Source organism: Rousettus aegyptiacus, unplaced genomic scaffold (genome assembly GCF_014176215.1).
Source record: "Rousettus aegyptiacus isolate mRouAeg1 unplaced genomic scaffold, mRouAeg1.p scaffold_m13_p_5, whole genome shotgun sequence".
Taxonomy (NCBI): Eukaryota; Metazoa; Chordata; class Mammalia; order Chiroptera; family Pteropodidae; genus Rousettus; species Rousettus aegyptiacus.
The window spans coordinates 64,198,337-64,211,705 of NW_023416308.1; the positions used below are offsets into that span (position 1 = coordinate 64,198,337).

At 36.4% G+C, this 13,369-nt stretch overlaps 1 protein-coding gene across 1 annotated transcript; it reads right to left on the reverse strand.

Moving 5' to 3' along the window:
* Positions 1–6,544: 6,544 nt before the first annotated feature.
* Positions 6,545–12,460, reverse strand: LOC107514950 (tripartite motif-containing protein 51-like). The gene is made up of 6 exons (XM_016153178.2): positions 12,050–12,460; positions 11,655–11,750; positions 9,713–9,943; positions 9,022–9,044; positions 8,092–8,189; positions 6,545–7,044 (listed from the first exon to the last, which is right to left on the reverse strand). The coding sequence occupies exons 1-6, from the start codon at positions 12,458–12,460 to the stop codon at positions 6,545–6,547; spliced, it is 1,359 nt and encodes a 452-aa protein (XP_016008664.2).
* Between the last annotated feature and the right edge of the window lie 909 nt (positions 12,461–13,369).

Genomic DNA, 13,369 nt, shown 5'->3' on the forward strand with positions numbered 1-13,369 from the left:
GATGTCTTGTAGTTTTGTACTTGCTATAGATTTAAAACCATTTTTAAGGAATATTTGATTCTACATGTAGCACACATTAGAGTCTACTCTAAAAGTGGTATGCACCTATAAACACAAGAGAGAAGATACTGTGTAATATATAATTAGCACATTTGGTGATTTGAGGAAAATATTGTTTTAAAGTAAAGTAAATGTCTCAATCATAAATTTTCTGACTTAAATTTTAAAGAAACTAGAAAAAGATTGGGCTGGCAGAAATATAATAATGGTGAATGTATAGAAATATGAAAAGTTTGAGGGATGTCTCTATTTAAACTTATATGAACATGAGGACTCAATTTTTTTAATCAAAATATATTTTAAAATACATGATTTCTTCTTTAGTGCTGATTATTATTTTTATTATATCCAAATTGCATCTTAATACAATCTGAAGGAGTGCTTGATAGTTATTTATGGGACTTGAGGAGATACAGCCATTCTCTTTAATTTTGGGTTTTCTTGATTAGAATGGTACAGATTAACATAGCGAGGAAGACAGATTAAATAGATCAATATATTTATGCAAGTAGATTCTAGATAAAATCTGATCCAATTGACAATGTTCAGTTAGTTTCATTTGTGTTAACTCTTAACATATTCACAAAGTTTTTTGTAAAAAAAATGTTTTGGAAGGTGGATTCTGATTGAGATGAAAAAGGAGGTCTGAGGGAAAATGCCTGACAATTATATGAAATAATGAAAATAGAAGGTAAGTTAAATATCCTGTGCTAAATCAGTAACTGGTACTGAGAATTATGATGGATTGTTAAGCATTCCAGACTCCCTGGAGCTATAAATTGAGTCAAATTCTTGAAACAAGCTATTTAGAGAAAGTAATACCATGACAAAACTAGCGTTCTTTTTCATTCAGGAGAAAAGGGAGCAGGAGGTGGGTAGAGTCAGTGAGAAAGCCACAAAGTTTTCTACAGATCTTCAGGGCTCTCCTAGTCTTGGCTTCCATTTGTATCACAGGCACTATCAAGCCTGTTCTGCTCCAGGCACAGTGTTACTGAGTCACAATCTGAGTCAAATTTTACTTAGACCTTTGTGTCTCCAGGGCAGAGAAATAAACTCCTGATTTTCTTCCCTTAGAAAAATGAATTCGGACATCTCACAAGCCTTCCAGAAAGAACTCACCTGTCTCATCTGCCTGAACTACCTTGTGGACCCAGTCACCATGGGCTGTGGGCACAGCTTCTGTTGGTCATGTCTCTGTGTTTCCTGGGAGAAAACTGGGAGCCCTGCTCAATGTCCTCTATGCAGGCAAACATCACAGCAGACAAATTCAAGATCAATGTTATTCTGAAGAATCTGATGTCCACAGCCAGAAAAGTCAATCTCTGGCAATTCCTCAAGTCTGGGGAAAGTATATGTGGGCCACACAAGGAAACAAAGTTCTAGCTCTCAGGAACACAAAGTTCACAGACACTGCTCCCTTGAAGAGGCAGCTGAGGATCCCCAGTGAGTGAAGCACTTCTAAAGTTGGGAGAGAGAACAATAAAGGGATGAGAAGGATGTGAGGGTCATGATGATAATTAAGTTCTCTCTTTACAGAATGTCAAGTGCAAACAACTTATGTACCAGTGATGAAGCTGTGAGGAAAACATATTAGTATACATGCATCTAATGGGAGAGTAATTTAGTTAAAGGTCATTGTTATTTTGATGATATAGCATTATGCTCAAGGCATGATAAAGCCTTCACTTTGAGAAAGAGTCTCTGGTGTAAAAACTACAGATGCAAAAAGGATTTTCCATGGGGTGCATATTTGCTAGCATTGGACAAAAAAAGTAAGATAAATGACACTAGAGTTAGCAGGGGACAAATATCACTAGTTCCAAATTCTGATGCAAGATGCCTCATTATCTGAGAAGTAGCCATGCCAAGTAAAACCCTCATTGTGAACCAAGTCATTTGTCTAGGGAACCCAATTGCATGGTGGTACTACAGTCTGAAATCTCCTAAAGTTGATCATTACTGAGGGCGAATATGTTAATGGGATAATTCTTCCACGCTGCCTAAAGTAATTATATATATCATTCCTTAATTCTTTCCAACATTCGGGGTGTGAAACCTAAATCTATTTGCTTTTCTGGTCCTAAAACCCACAGTTGTTTTACAGGCAAAGCTCTCAAACCAAATGTGATCCTTATGGGAAAAAAAATCCAAGAAATCCAAAGAAATCTAGATAAAAATTGCAGAATATCTGTCTTTTGGATGGTAAGTATGAGACTGTATTTCCCTCTGGCCATATTTAATATGAAGATAGTGTGAAATGCAAAATTTTGCCCTAGAAGTCTCCACTGACCCTCAGGACAAGGATAAGCCTTTGTTTTAAAGTATCTAGACTACTTAGCCCCCCCTTTTTTTTTCAACAGTATAACCGACAAGAGATAAAGGAAGTGTCTCTAATATTTACTGCTGTGTTCTCAGTATATTGGCTAGGACATCAGAGGTACTTAACAAATCTTCGAAGGAATAAATTAATAAATGGGTGAGACTATTATCTTATTTGAAAGGGAGTTTTGCTATAAGAGTTAAGATATAAATTCAAAAACTTAAATTTTCAGAATTTGCAGCCAAATTTCAAAAACTGATTAAATTACACAAGTTGAGTTTAAACTCCATTGATATTTCACTGGCCTGAGAAAATGTCATCAGTGTGTGAGGAGTTGTGCCCTATAGAGACTATTAGCATAGTGATTAGGATGTGTGTGTGTGTGCGTGTGTGTGTGTGTGTGGACATCAATGACTTTCATTTATAACTTAAAAAAGGTAAAAAGTGATTTTAACTAATGTCTTTGAAAACTTGGACACATGTTTCCTGAGGTTTGTTTAAATATGTTCTTTCATGGAGGAAGTTCTTATTTTTATTGATTGATTGACTTTTGCCATTTTAAGATAAGACTTTTTAATATAAGAACACCACTACAGAATAGAGATTTCTCCTGCCACTCATGCAATGGATCAAAACCCCAAAGGCCTCCCAGTGACAGCAGGACAGGAGTCTATGTCTGGTGCTCCCTACCCAGGTCTGAAGAGACAGTATAGAAAGGGCCCAACTCAGAGAAACTCCTGGGTCAACTTTATTAATAGCTTGCATTGAAACAATACAGAAACAATGCAACAACAATGGAAAGATTATAAAATTTTTTTAAAGGAGTAACTCCCCACTGTCACAACTTGATACTTAAATCTGGATACTTCCCTTTCCTGATGTATTTCCCACCAAATGATCAACTTTGGAATGCAGAGGCTTGGAAGGAGTGAGAATTATGACCTAACCTTTAAATCTCTCAGAATATCTTTTTACTGCATATCCATTTCAACTGGATATTTACAATCATGCTTTTTAAAAAAGATCTTGAATTCCAGATGTACAACCACTCTCATTTAGTTCCTTTATTGTGGAAAGCAGGTCAAGAACCTTATTTTCCAATTCTTAACCACTTTTTCTAGCACCATCCTTTCCACAGTGAAGTATTGAAACATAGGTTAATTAATACAATATATCTTTTTCTAAAATATTCATAAATGTTTCTAAGAATGATGAAATTTGAGTGATTTCATTTTATAACTTTGATTTCCTATGTTCAAGATAAGCTAGTTTGTGCTCTGTAGTTTAAAATTAAGATAACAGATTTACTTACATCAGGAAAATCTCTTCATAGAAGCACTTAAATTATATAAATAACAGGGAGAAGGTGTGTGTACGCTGTGGAATGGCTGCCATGTCATTTTCATCTTGGTAGTACTGCCTAACCATGTTGTCAGTCAAAAAACCATCATGAGTTTATGTCATTATATTTAAATACAATTCTATTCTATGTTTACCACATAGGACCATGTACAGAGTGAGTGTCCTGGGTATACCTTCTCCAACTCAATGAATTGATTTTTATAGTAAACATATCGATTATATTGGTGATAAATTGAAATGTTGGCCTCTAAGATCACTGAACTTGACTAACATCTGTGAGTTTTTATTTTTAATTTGATATCATTTGGTACTATGAGTTGTTTTGCAGTATTTTTTCTTGTAATATAGAAGCCTTTGTATTAGAATATTAATAAAATCCACTAGTTAAAAACATATACAATATCATGGAATAAACAAGTAATTATGAAATATTGTCATTTATATATCAGTTTAATAATGTAGTATATTTTATTAAATGATGCCCCATAATTCAGAACGCTTAAGTTGCTTTCTCTTTATTCAGCTACTGATAATGCTACAAAATCGTCTTTTTGCATATATCTTTGTGAAAAATTCTATTGGAAACATTGCTGGATATGATGCTGATGAGTTAAGGATATGTGGATGTGATTTTGGTACTTACCACTAAACTGTCCCGTTACAGATTGGGATGGTCTTGCTCCGGCTGGCTGGCCAGGGGACTTTGAGCAGGTCTCCTAAACCATCCACTGACTGAGAAGTGTGGTGAGGTGGTCACGGCTCAGACATAGGGAAGAGGGCACAGTTACAGGGCTCTTGTAACTCCCCAGGACCAGGAGCCAAGATAGCACCATCTGAGGCATTTGCCTCTTGTAGATCCCTAGGAAGCAGGTTTTGAAAAAGGACTAAACCCTTGGTAGTGATGATGGCTGAGAGTGGAGGTGAGGGTGGTAGCGGGAACCCGAGGGGTGATGGAATTTCAACCAGATTGTCCACAACATAATCCTTACTCCCTATACACAGCAGCTCTTATAACAGCTCTGCTGAGACTGAAATCCATGTCCCTTTACTGGAAGCTGCAGAGGGGAGGAGCCAATAGCAAACAAATGGGCACCTCTAACTCCTGTCCCTGGGTGGGTTGGGAATTTGGCTCCTGCTGCAAAAGATACACAGTAAATTCTCTAGTAGTTGACCTGAGTTTCTGCCTCTGTCTTATCGTCATCTGCTACTTGTTGGTAGCTAAGGGTTCCATTTCCCTGGCCAGAGGTTGACAAGATTATTGGAAGAGGCCTCAGCTACTGAAAAGCTGTCTATTGCTGGGGACAGCTCTGAAAGTTAAGTCTTATGTTTACAGATGGTATAAAAATCAACTTTCAAGTAAAAATAATGCTGATTAGCCCAGATCCAATTATTTTTATTAGTTTTGTATAATAAAATTACCTTATTTTTTATTTTTTTGAGATCCGATGGGACTAAAAAGAAAACATTACTCTGACATAAACGATTGACCAAAAAATAAATTATTCACTGAGTGAGAGCATTTAGTGTATACTGTTTTTATGTTTTCTTATAAGTACAAATAGTTTTGTTCATTATATTAAAGAATGTGAAATCCTAAAGAAAAACAAAAATTGCCAGAACCCTATGAAAATCACCATTAGCTATATAAAATTGAAATATACTAAAGGCTTTTGAATTTATATATACCCACAGTTTCTTTCATTTACTGGTATTTAAAAGTAAGGGAATAGCCACAATATATATTCCATAAAATGGGTAATGAATAATTATTTTTATTTAATGTAAAAAGTTATTTACATTATTGCTGTAATTAACAATGCATTACATATATTTCGCTACATTAAAATGATCTATTTCATGTTATAAAATGTTGGAGGAATGACGTTTAAGTTACAAAAAGACAACCGTATTTTCGATTTGAGTTTTCAAACACCTAAACAAATTGGGTGGAATGTGCCCATCGTACTGAAGAAAAATAGAATTTCTGTAAATAAAAAATGTGATAAATAAGACTAGATAGTTGGTGAAGAGTTTAATGAGCAGACTAATCACAGCTGAAGAAAGGGTGAACTGGATGATAGATAGGATACAGAGGGCTTCACAGACAGAGGGAAACTAGGGGAGTGGTATTGAGATATGGAAGATTATGGTATAATATCAGTACGTAATATGTAGATAGTATAAGGTATGAATAAATAGCTCTAGATAGAGCTTCCAAGGAAGATGAGAGTACTGGCCTGATTATCCTGTGATTTCTAGTCGAGTTAAGGATATTGATAATGCTTGCATATATGTAAATGTGATAAGAATTACAAAGAAATGCACAGCGTATGTTTTCAAATAAGATTACTCCAAACTGGATTATTAAATTGCAACATGATGGATAGGTAGAGACAGTAGAAAATTATTTCTAGATTGCCAGGGGGTCTTTACAACCATGTTTTTTGGGAAGAGGATGCCTGCTCCCTCCCTTGTATTGAATTTTACCTTTTTTCAGACACCACACCTGTCATCTATTATTTTACTTCCTGATAACAGTTCAGAAAATAAAGCAATAACCAGAGAACATATTGTATGCCATGCATCATGGGTGATGATTTTCCCAAAATGAATAAAGGACAAATTGATATGTTTTTAATATTATCACTATATTTAATAAAAACAGTAAATGGATATTCATGACATAAAAAGAAAACTAAAAATAAAATATAACATAGTTGTCTTATTTGACAAGGCACAAGGAAAAGGACTTTTAGATATTGGGATTCCCCTGGCATATGGACAGATACCCAATTTGCCTGGTCAGAAGTGACTACAACAAAAGATAGGCCTGACACAGGGAGAAAAGGCGCAAGAAGGGATGCTACATATAAGGGAACTTCGAGCAACATCTACAAAGCTCACAGTTCTACCTTCATAATCCAGGAACACTCCTATTCGGCCAATGGGCCTTGGCACATATTGCATTAATAGTGGGGAGGTGGTAAAGACATTGTAGTGAACGCTTTCCTTAGCACACCCTAGAAGAAAGAGTCCCTTCTCCTCATCTATCTGGACATTCCTATTCTTCTCTTTCCAATAATCATTACAGACTCCAAAAGCCCAATCCCAAGAGTCTTCCACTTCTATCTCCCAGTAATATCTACCAGAGGTGAAAGTCCGAGTACCCCATGCAAGAAAACACTCAGATCTTGGAGCAATACACGGTGCTTCTTGAGGATCACATCCAACGCTTAAGCTTCTCATATCTCCATACACGAAGACATGACTATTAGTGCTGTCACAATCCAAAGTAATATTTACTGCAGAAAGAAAACAAAAAACGTATGTGGGCACATATGTAAATAAAGGGAATTTAAAGGCCTGAGGGAAAAGCGGTTCTTTTAAGATGTTACTTTTTCGGGAACAATGAGGTCACAACAGCAAGGACAATTTTGGTTGTCACCTCTAATAAAGTACAGAGATGACCAATACCTCTGCAGAACAAACAAATCACAGACAGCGAACATATTTTTGACAATTTAAATGCCGAGAGTCAAATAGAAGACATCTGAGTTCACTTTTCACAGCAAATTGGCCAGTGAATAATATGCCCTGAACTCTCTTCAGTTATCAAAAGTCAGAATGAGAATATTTCTTGTTTCTAAATTATTACATCCTCATTTTGGAAGGGATGTAAAGATCTGTCAATTATTCAACCATTTTAGAAGTGGTTTCTTAAAATGAATTTCACAAAACCCTTCACCAGTCTCTCTGGTCCTCTGTCCTCTTTCTGGGCTGCCCAGTATTTTGAGATTTAACATGTAATTCTTTAGATTATGAGTAAACTGTTTTTTGTTTTTAATTTTAGTTATTGTGTATACAAATATTTCTTCTTTCAACTTTTACATATCAATTCAAATGTTTACATTATAGAAATATGACCTTGTAAAAAAATACAAAGAAACCCAACAAGCTCCAGTAAACTATATATTGCCAAAAAACTGCTCTTCACATTTCAAAATTGTATATACTGAATGAATATACAATTTTGTATGTAACATTGAATAATTAACCTTAAATCTGAGTATTGCTTGATTTATTAACTTTTTCATTTCCAGCATCATTATTTTTACCCATTAGGTAATTCATTAGTTATGAGCCTGGATCATAATTCTGTTTTTCACTACCTTTCACTTTTCATATTATAAATGTGACTGTAAAGACATGTTCAGTTAAAAAAGGTCAATCATGTAATCCACTAATGTATGAAAATAAGCAACACACTTAATAAAGGAGGAAAGATTACCTGTATGATCCTGACAACACATGATAGCTTATGGAAATCTGGCTGCAGGGCCTGCCCTTACCTTTGAAGCAGCTGAGCCTTTTAATCAGTCCAGGGATGGGCCCCATGCTGAGCTCTGGATTCATAGGTTGGGGCATGTACAATTCCACTATTTCACTTCTGAAAGAAGAAAGAGGAAGTTATCATATCTAAAGTTAAAAAAAAAAAACTTCTTATTTATAAGACGCTTTAACAGAATTTTTTCAATCCATAAATTTGGAAATCAAAAATTATTTGTCAAATAATTCTTATTTTCAGTTTCTGAATTTTCAAGTATAATGGATAAGTCTGAGTTAGAATTTTTTTGCACAGGACTTTCTAAAAATCCTTAGTCCCTTATGCCCTTGAGAACATTCAGGAATGAAATCCTGGTCCAGTCCTCACCAGGCTCCACTGAAATGCTCCCAGTCTGGAAGTGCTGGAGTTCTCTGAGGACTAGCAGGCTTGTTGCATACATCTCAAGAGAGAGGCTACCTGGAGCCAAGCTGCCCTCGGGACTTCATTCTCATACCCAGAGGATCTGTTTTATCTATTTGGTATAACTGTCAACTGCTCTATCCAGGAGCAACACATGACCAGGGCTTCTTGCTGCTGGGATACCTCCTCTCCCCACTTATCCTGATCCCACTGGTGGCACCACTGAAGTATTCGACTTTTGCATCATGTAGAAAATGCAACAACTTCTCATGTAGGCTTTTGAGAACTTAAAAGGAAATCAGGAAGGTTTTTTTTTTTTTTAATTAATTTGTTCTGCAACTTTTCCTTTTAAGCTGCCAAATAAATCTAGAGTATGGCAACAAAAAGGATGTCTACATGGAGTGAGGGAGGAGAAAATTGACCCAGGAAAAAAGTGAACCAAGATCATAATGAGTTATGCCTTCACTTTAGCAGATTCTGCCTGCTATCTGTGGATATTGAAAGAGCATCAGATGGTATGAAGGTAGACACTCACCTGTGCAATATGTCTCCAAAACCCTGTGAGGAGAAAAATAGAAAGGCTTAGTGCTTTTTTTTCAAATGACTCTTCCACTAAGTCCGGTGTGAGATTTTGAGACAGTTCTAGAAGTTATTTTCCCGCTGTATTTCTTCCAAGAAAGCATTATCTATTTCTTTTTAAACAAACAAAAAAACCAGTCTACCATATTGTCCTGGTAGAGACCGATTCTTGAAGACTTTGTGCAAGTAAAGCAGAAAGAGACCTGGAGAGTTACTGTGCTCTGCCATAACATTGATTAAACATTCAGCATCTTTCCTATTTCCAAAGTGGGTAGACCCAAAAATAAAAGTAATGCAAGTCTAGATTCCCAAATCTCCCCATGTTGCCATGTAGATGAATTAACCTAAATATCAATAAACAACCTACTATATTGTGAATTTTCACAAAGCCAAAAATACCATTGATTTTTAGATAGGGAGTATAACTCAAAGATCTTAACCATTCCACAAAGTTTCATTTCTCATACATAATGTAGGAGAGATCTTTGGTCTATAGAGTCCCGGGGAGAGACTCCCATCAAAGTAATTGAATTTATAAAAATAGGTTTTTGGAAACAAATGATGTAAAAGGGAGGTGTATTTCAGTTGAAGGAATACCAGTGCACATGGGTGTCCAACGTCCTGATACCCCACGTCTCAGTTCTTACCAGGAGCAGCTCGATATCTGGTTTATGGCACATATCCTTCAGCTCTTCATACATTCCTCTCAAAAGCTCCCTCTTGTGAGCCATCCTGGCTTTACTTTCCTTGAGTTGCTGAAAAATCTCCTTGCCCTCCTTTTGCAGCCTCTCTAAATGATGTTGCTTCTCCTCATGGAAAAATGGAAGCATCTTCTCATACTCAGCACTGATTGCTTCTCTCTTCAAATTCACATAATTCTGCAATGATATTGAGTTACTCAAAACATGAACCCTTTTATCTATTTCCTATTAAGTCCACTGATTCTTCTTTGACTCATGAAGATTAATTATATTTAACTTATAACCCTCAGTCTTGTCAATTTTCAGAAGTCACAAAAATTTTCTTTCTTCTTTTCTGCATTAAGGTTAAAATATTTTTATTTGACCAATTGCATCTACTTTATTCATAATAAAGTATTTGACAAGACAATCATAAAATCAATTTTGTGGTTTCTTTCTTCCAGCCCATATGTGTGAAAAAAGCAACACAGTTCATGCTTAAGAGATTCTTGAAGACTTTGTGCAAGTAAAGGAGCAAGAGACCTGGGGAGCTGCTGTGCTTTGCTGTAACTTTAACTTCAGATTTACATTGATGGCATTGTAATCCGTTATTTAGCCCTGTTTCTGAGATTTGGGGCAAGGTACTTAAACCCATTATGTATGTTGTGACCTCAGACTGAGATGCTCGTCCCCTTGCATTTCATCCAGCTAAATCCTATTCTAATAAGATTTCATTTACGATCTGACTCCATTATTATTTCGACCTTAATTCCTTTCATTCTCCTCCTAATTCACTGATTCTCGTCCTCCCCTGCCATCACAGATCTTTGTGGTTTCTCGAATGCCCCCCATATATCTCCACGTGCCGTTCTCTCCACCTAGAATTTTCTTTCTGTGCCTACCCTTATGGTTGCCTTTCTCTTCAGGTCTCTTTGCAATGTGAATTTTTCATTGAAGGCTCCTCTAATGATACATCCTATTAAACACTCAAACCCTCATCTCTAGGCACTATGTTCCTGTAGTTCTTTCCTCTTTACTGCTTTATTATTCCCCAAAGAACTTAACACACTCTAAAGCATCATGTATTTTATTTATTTACATGTTGACCATTTGCTGCTCTGATTTAGATTGTAAGTTTTGTTAGGGCAAAGATACTTTCTATCTTATTCCAGCTACATTTTCTAGGTCAATATTTGGCACAGATTAGGTGCTCATGAAATGTTTGTTGAGCGAATTCATATTAGATATCACACCTTGACAAAGATGACCATCCAGAATGAGAAAATCACTTATTTTTAAATTCCTCTAAAGTACTCAGAAAACTTCTATTTAGATACTAGTTTCTGTATTTGGGATGTTTACATGTGTCTGTCAAGATACAAAGCCTCATCTCCCACCATTTTTTTCATCATATATTATATATTATTCAAAATTAATTACTTAAGGTACTTAATTTCAGGGGTTCCCTAGATTTGAAACATTGCTCTCTTCTTAACATTTTCCAACTGATTTCAAACATTACTTGTCTACCAGTATCCGTATTGATGCTTACATTGCCTCACTCAGGTGCTTACTTCACCTGAACTTTTGATGGCTGCCAAATGTCTTTTTTACTCAGTATTTACCCCATCCTTCCACATATGGTGTTCTGTGGAATGGCCCACTTTCTGTGGTTGTTGATATAGAAGTAATAAGTATTGCTTTTCCTGGGAATAAACTAGCATGCTTATGGTAGATATCTGCAGTTTAGTTAGAAATCCTGACTAAGAGCCCTACACCCTCTCTCTGGTGATCATCCTTGCCTATCGAATCTCAAAAAGTATTGTGGTTTCAGATTAAGTTCCTATTTTAAGTCACTCATATGTCTACCCCATGTTCACGCTGAAGGTCGAAAGAGTACAGTACTAACCTTCCAAGATCTTACAGTGATAGTTTCCACATTCAGATTTCTGTCATTTTCACAATATTTATCCCATAAAGAGCGCATTTTCTTCAGGAGTTTCTCCTGCAAAAGAACCACAAATCAATTGGAGCACCAGTGAAGAGGAAAATGTAATATTTAGACCTAGTATAGAGAAGGGCCCCAGAATGAGAGGTAAATTAGCTCCTTTGAAAACAAAAGGGTCATAGGGTGGCCTTGCTTACATCATATATTTGTCACATCTGGAAAGCTTCAGGCTAAGGAACTCAGGACAGAGATTCTGAAAGCGACACCTGGATAGACTAAGCCGACGCCCAAAGAAACAGACCCACAGGAATTTCATATTCCTTTTAGAGAGGTGGTTTTTCAGGGGCATCACTCACCTGGTATTCCTCAGCAGCTCCTTCAGCAGACCAGTGTCTGTGAGCCTCGTGCTCCTGAGAGCTGGAGCAGTGCAAACAGAGCAGGCGCCTTTCATCTTCACAGAAGATCTGCTTTGGCTCCTGGTGTGGCCCACATACATTTTCCCCAGAGCTGAGGAATTGCTGGAGACTGGCTTTTCTGGCAAGGAGAACCAGTTTCTTTATACGAATATTTGTTTTAAAATCTTTCTGCAGTGTTGTTCCCTTGCATTCAGAGCAGCAAGCAAGAAGCGAAATGTCCTGCCAGCTGAGGTAGAAACAGGGCCTGCAGAAGCTGTGCCCACAGTCTATGGTGACAGGATCTATGAAGTAGTTCCTGCAGATGGAACAGGTGAGGTCCTTTTGGAAGACTTGCAAGATACTGGAGTCCATATTTCTGAGGAAGAATTAGCAACAGGTCATTTCTGGGCCTGGGTTGGTCGGTGAGAAACTTCTGAGCGGTTATGTGAACATAGTGATAGCCATACTTTTTTTCTCTTAGCAATACTTACTAAAGCAGGACAAACTATTCTATGACAGAAACAGAAAACTGAGGCACACAAAGAGTCCTGAGGCTTCATAGCAGACGTTATTTTGATGGCTCACGACCCCTTCCACACCCAGTTCCTACAATATACAAATTTTTGCAAGTATCCATTTTCCTAGAAGTGGATATGACATTTGAGTCCTGATCCTAATTGCTCTACATCATTCAGAATTGCTCCCATTTTCTTTTCAATAAATTGTCACTTAGTGCAGGAGTGGGAGATTTAGCCCGTAAATCTATTTTAGCCAATTAATATGAGAAGAAGGATGGTTCTATAAAATGACTTCAGAGAGAGGATCATGAAAGCCTTAATTCTCTTCTTTAAAATAAGAAAAGAAACGAGAACACGAATTAAACAAATCTAGATTTACTAGAAGACAAAAGAAATGATGAAATAAATTGGGCCTTTTTTTCCCTGAAGGATTGAACTAACTTCTGCCCATATATGTTATCTTATACCACCACAGTAAGTGGTATTCCTATAAGTATCGTAATCTATATTTCAGGCAGGAAAATAGAGGCTCAAAGTTTACATAAACATTTCTCTTGATTTTTTTAATACAAAAGAGTAGATTTATTTTAAACTAAAATATGTATAATCATATTTTAACTACAAACTATTTTGACAGTTCTAAGGAGCTGACTTTTCTTTCCTTACTAGCACAACCAAATTAAGGTGAAAAGTGAAAAGATTAGAATTGCAAACAGACTTCAGAGGCCAGTCAGAGTCATTTTCAGAAATTTTTAATTGGGTT

Bases quoted from the DNA above. Each gene is read 5' to 3' on its own strand.
- LOC107514950 (XM_016153178.2), bottom strand. From the start codon at position 12,460: ATGGACTCCAGTATCTTGCAAGTCTTCCAAAAGGACCTCACCTGTTCC. The intron at 11,751-12,049 runs GTGAGTGATGCC...GTTCTTTTGCAG, and splicing joins GAGCTGCTGAGGAATACCAG to GAGAAACTCCTGAAGAAAAT. The intron at 7,045-8,091 runs GTAAGGGCAGGC...TTCTTTCTGCAG, and splicing joins AAGGCTCAGCTGCTTCAAAG to TAAATATTACTTTGGATTGT.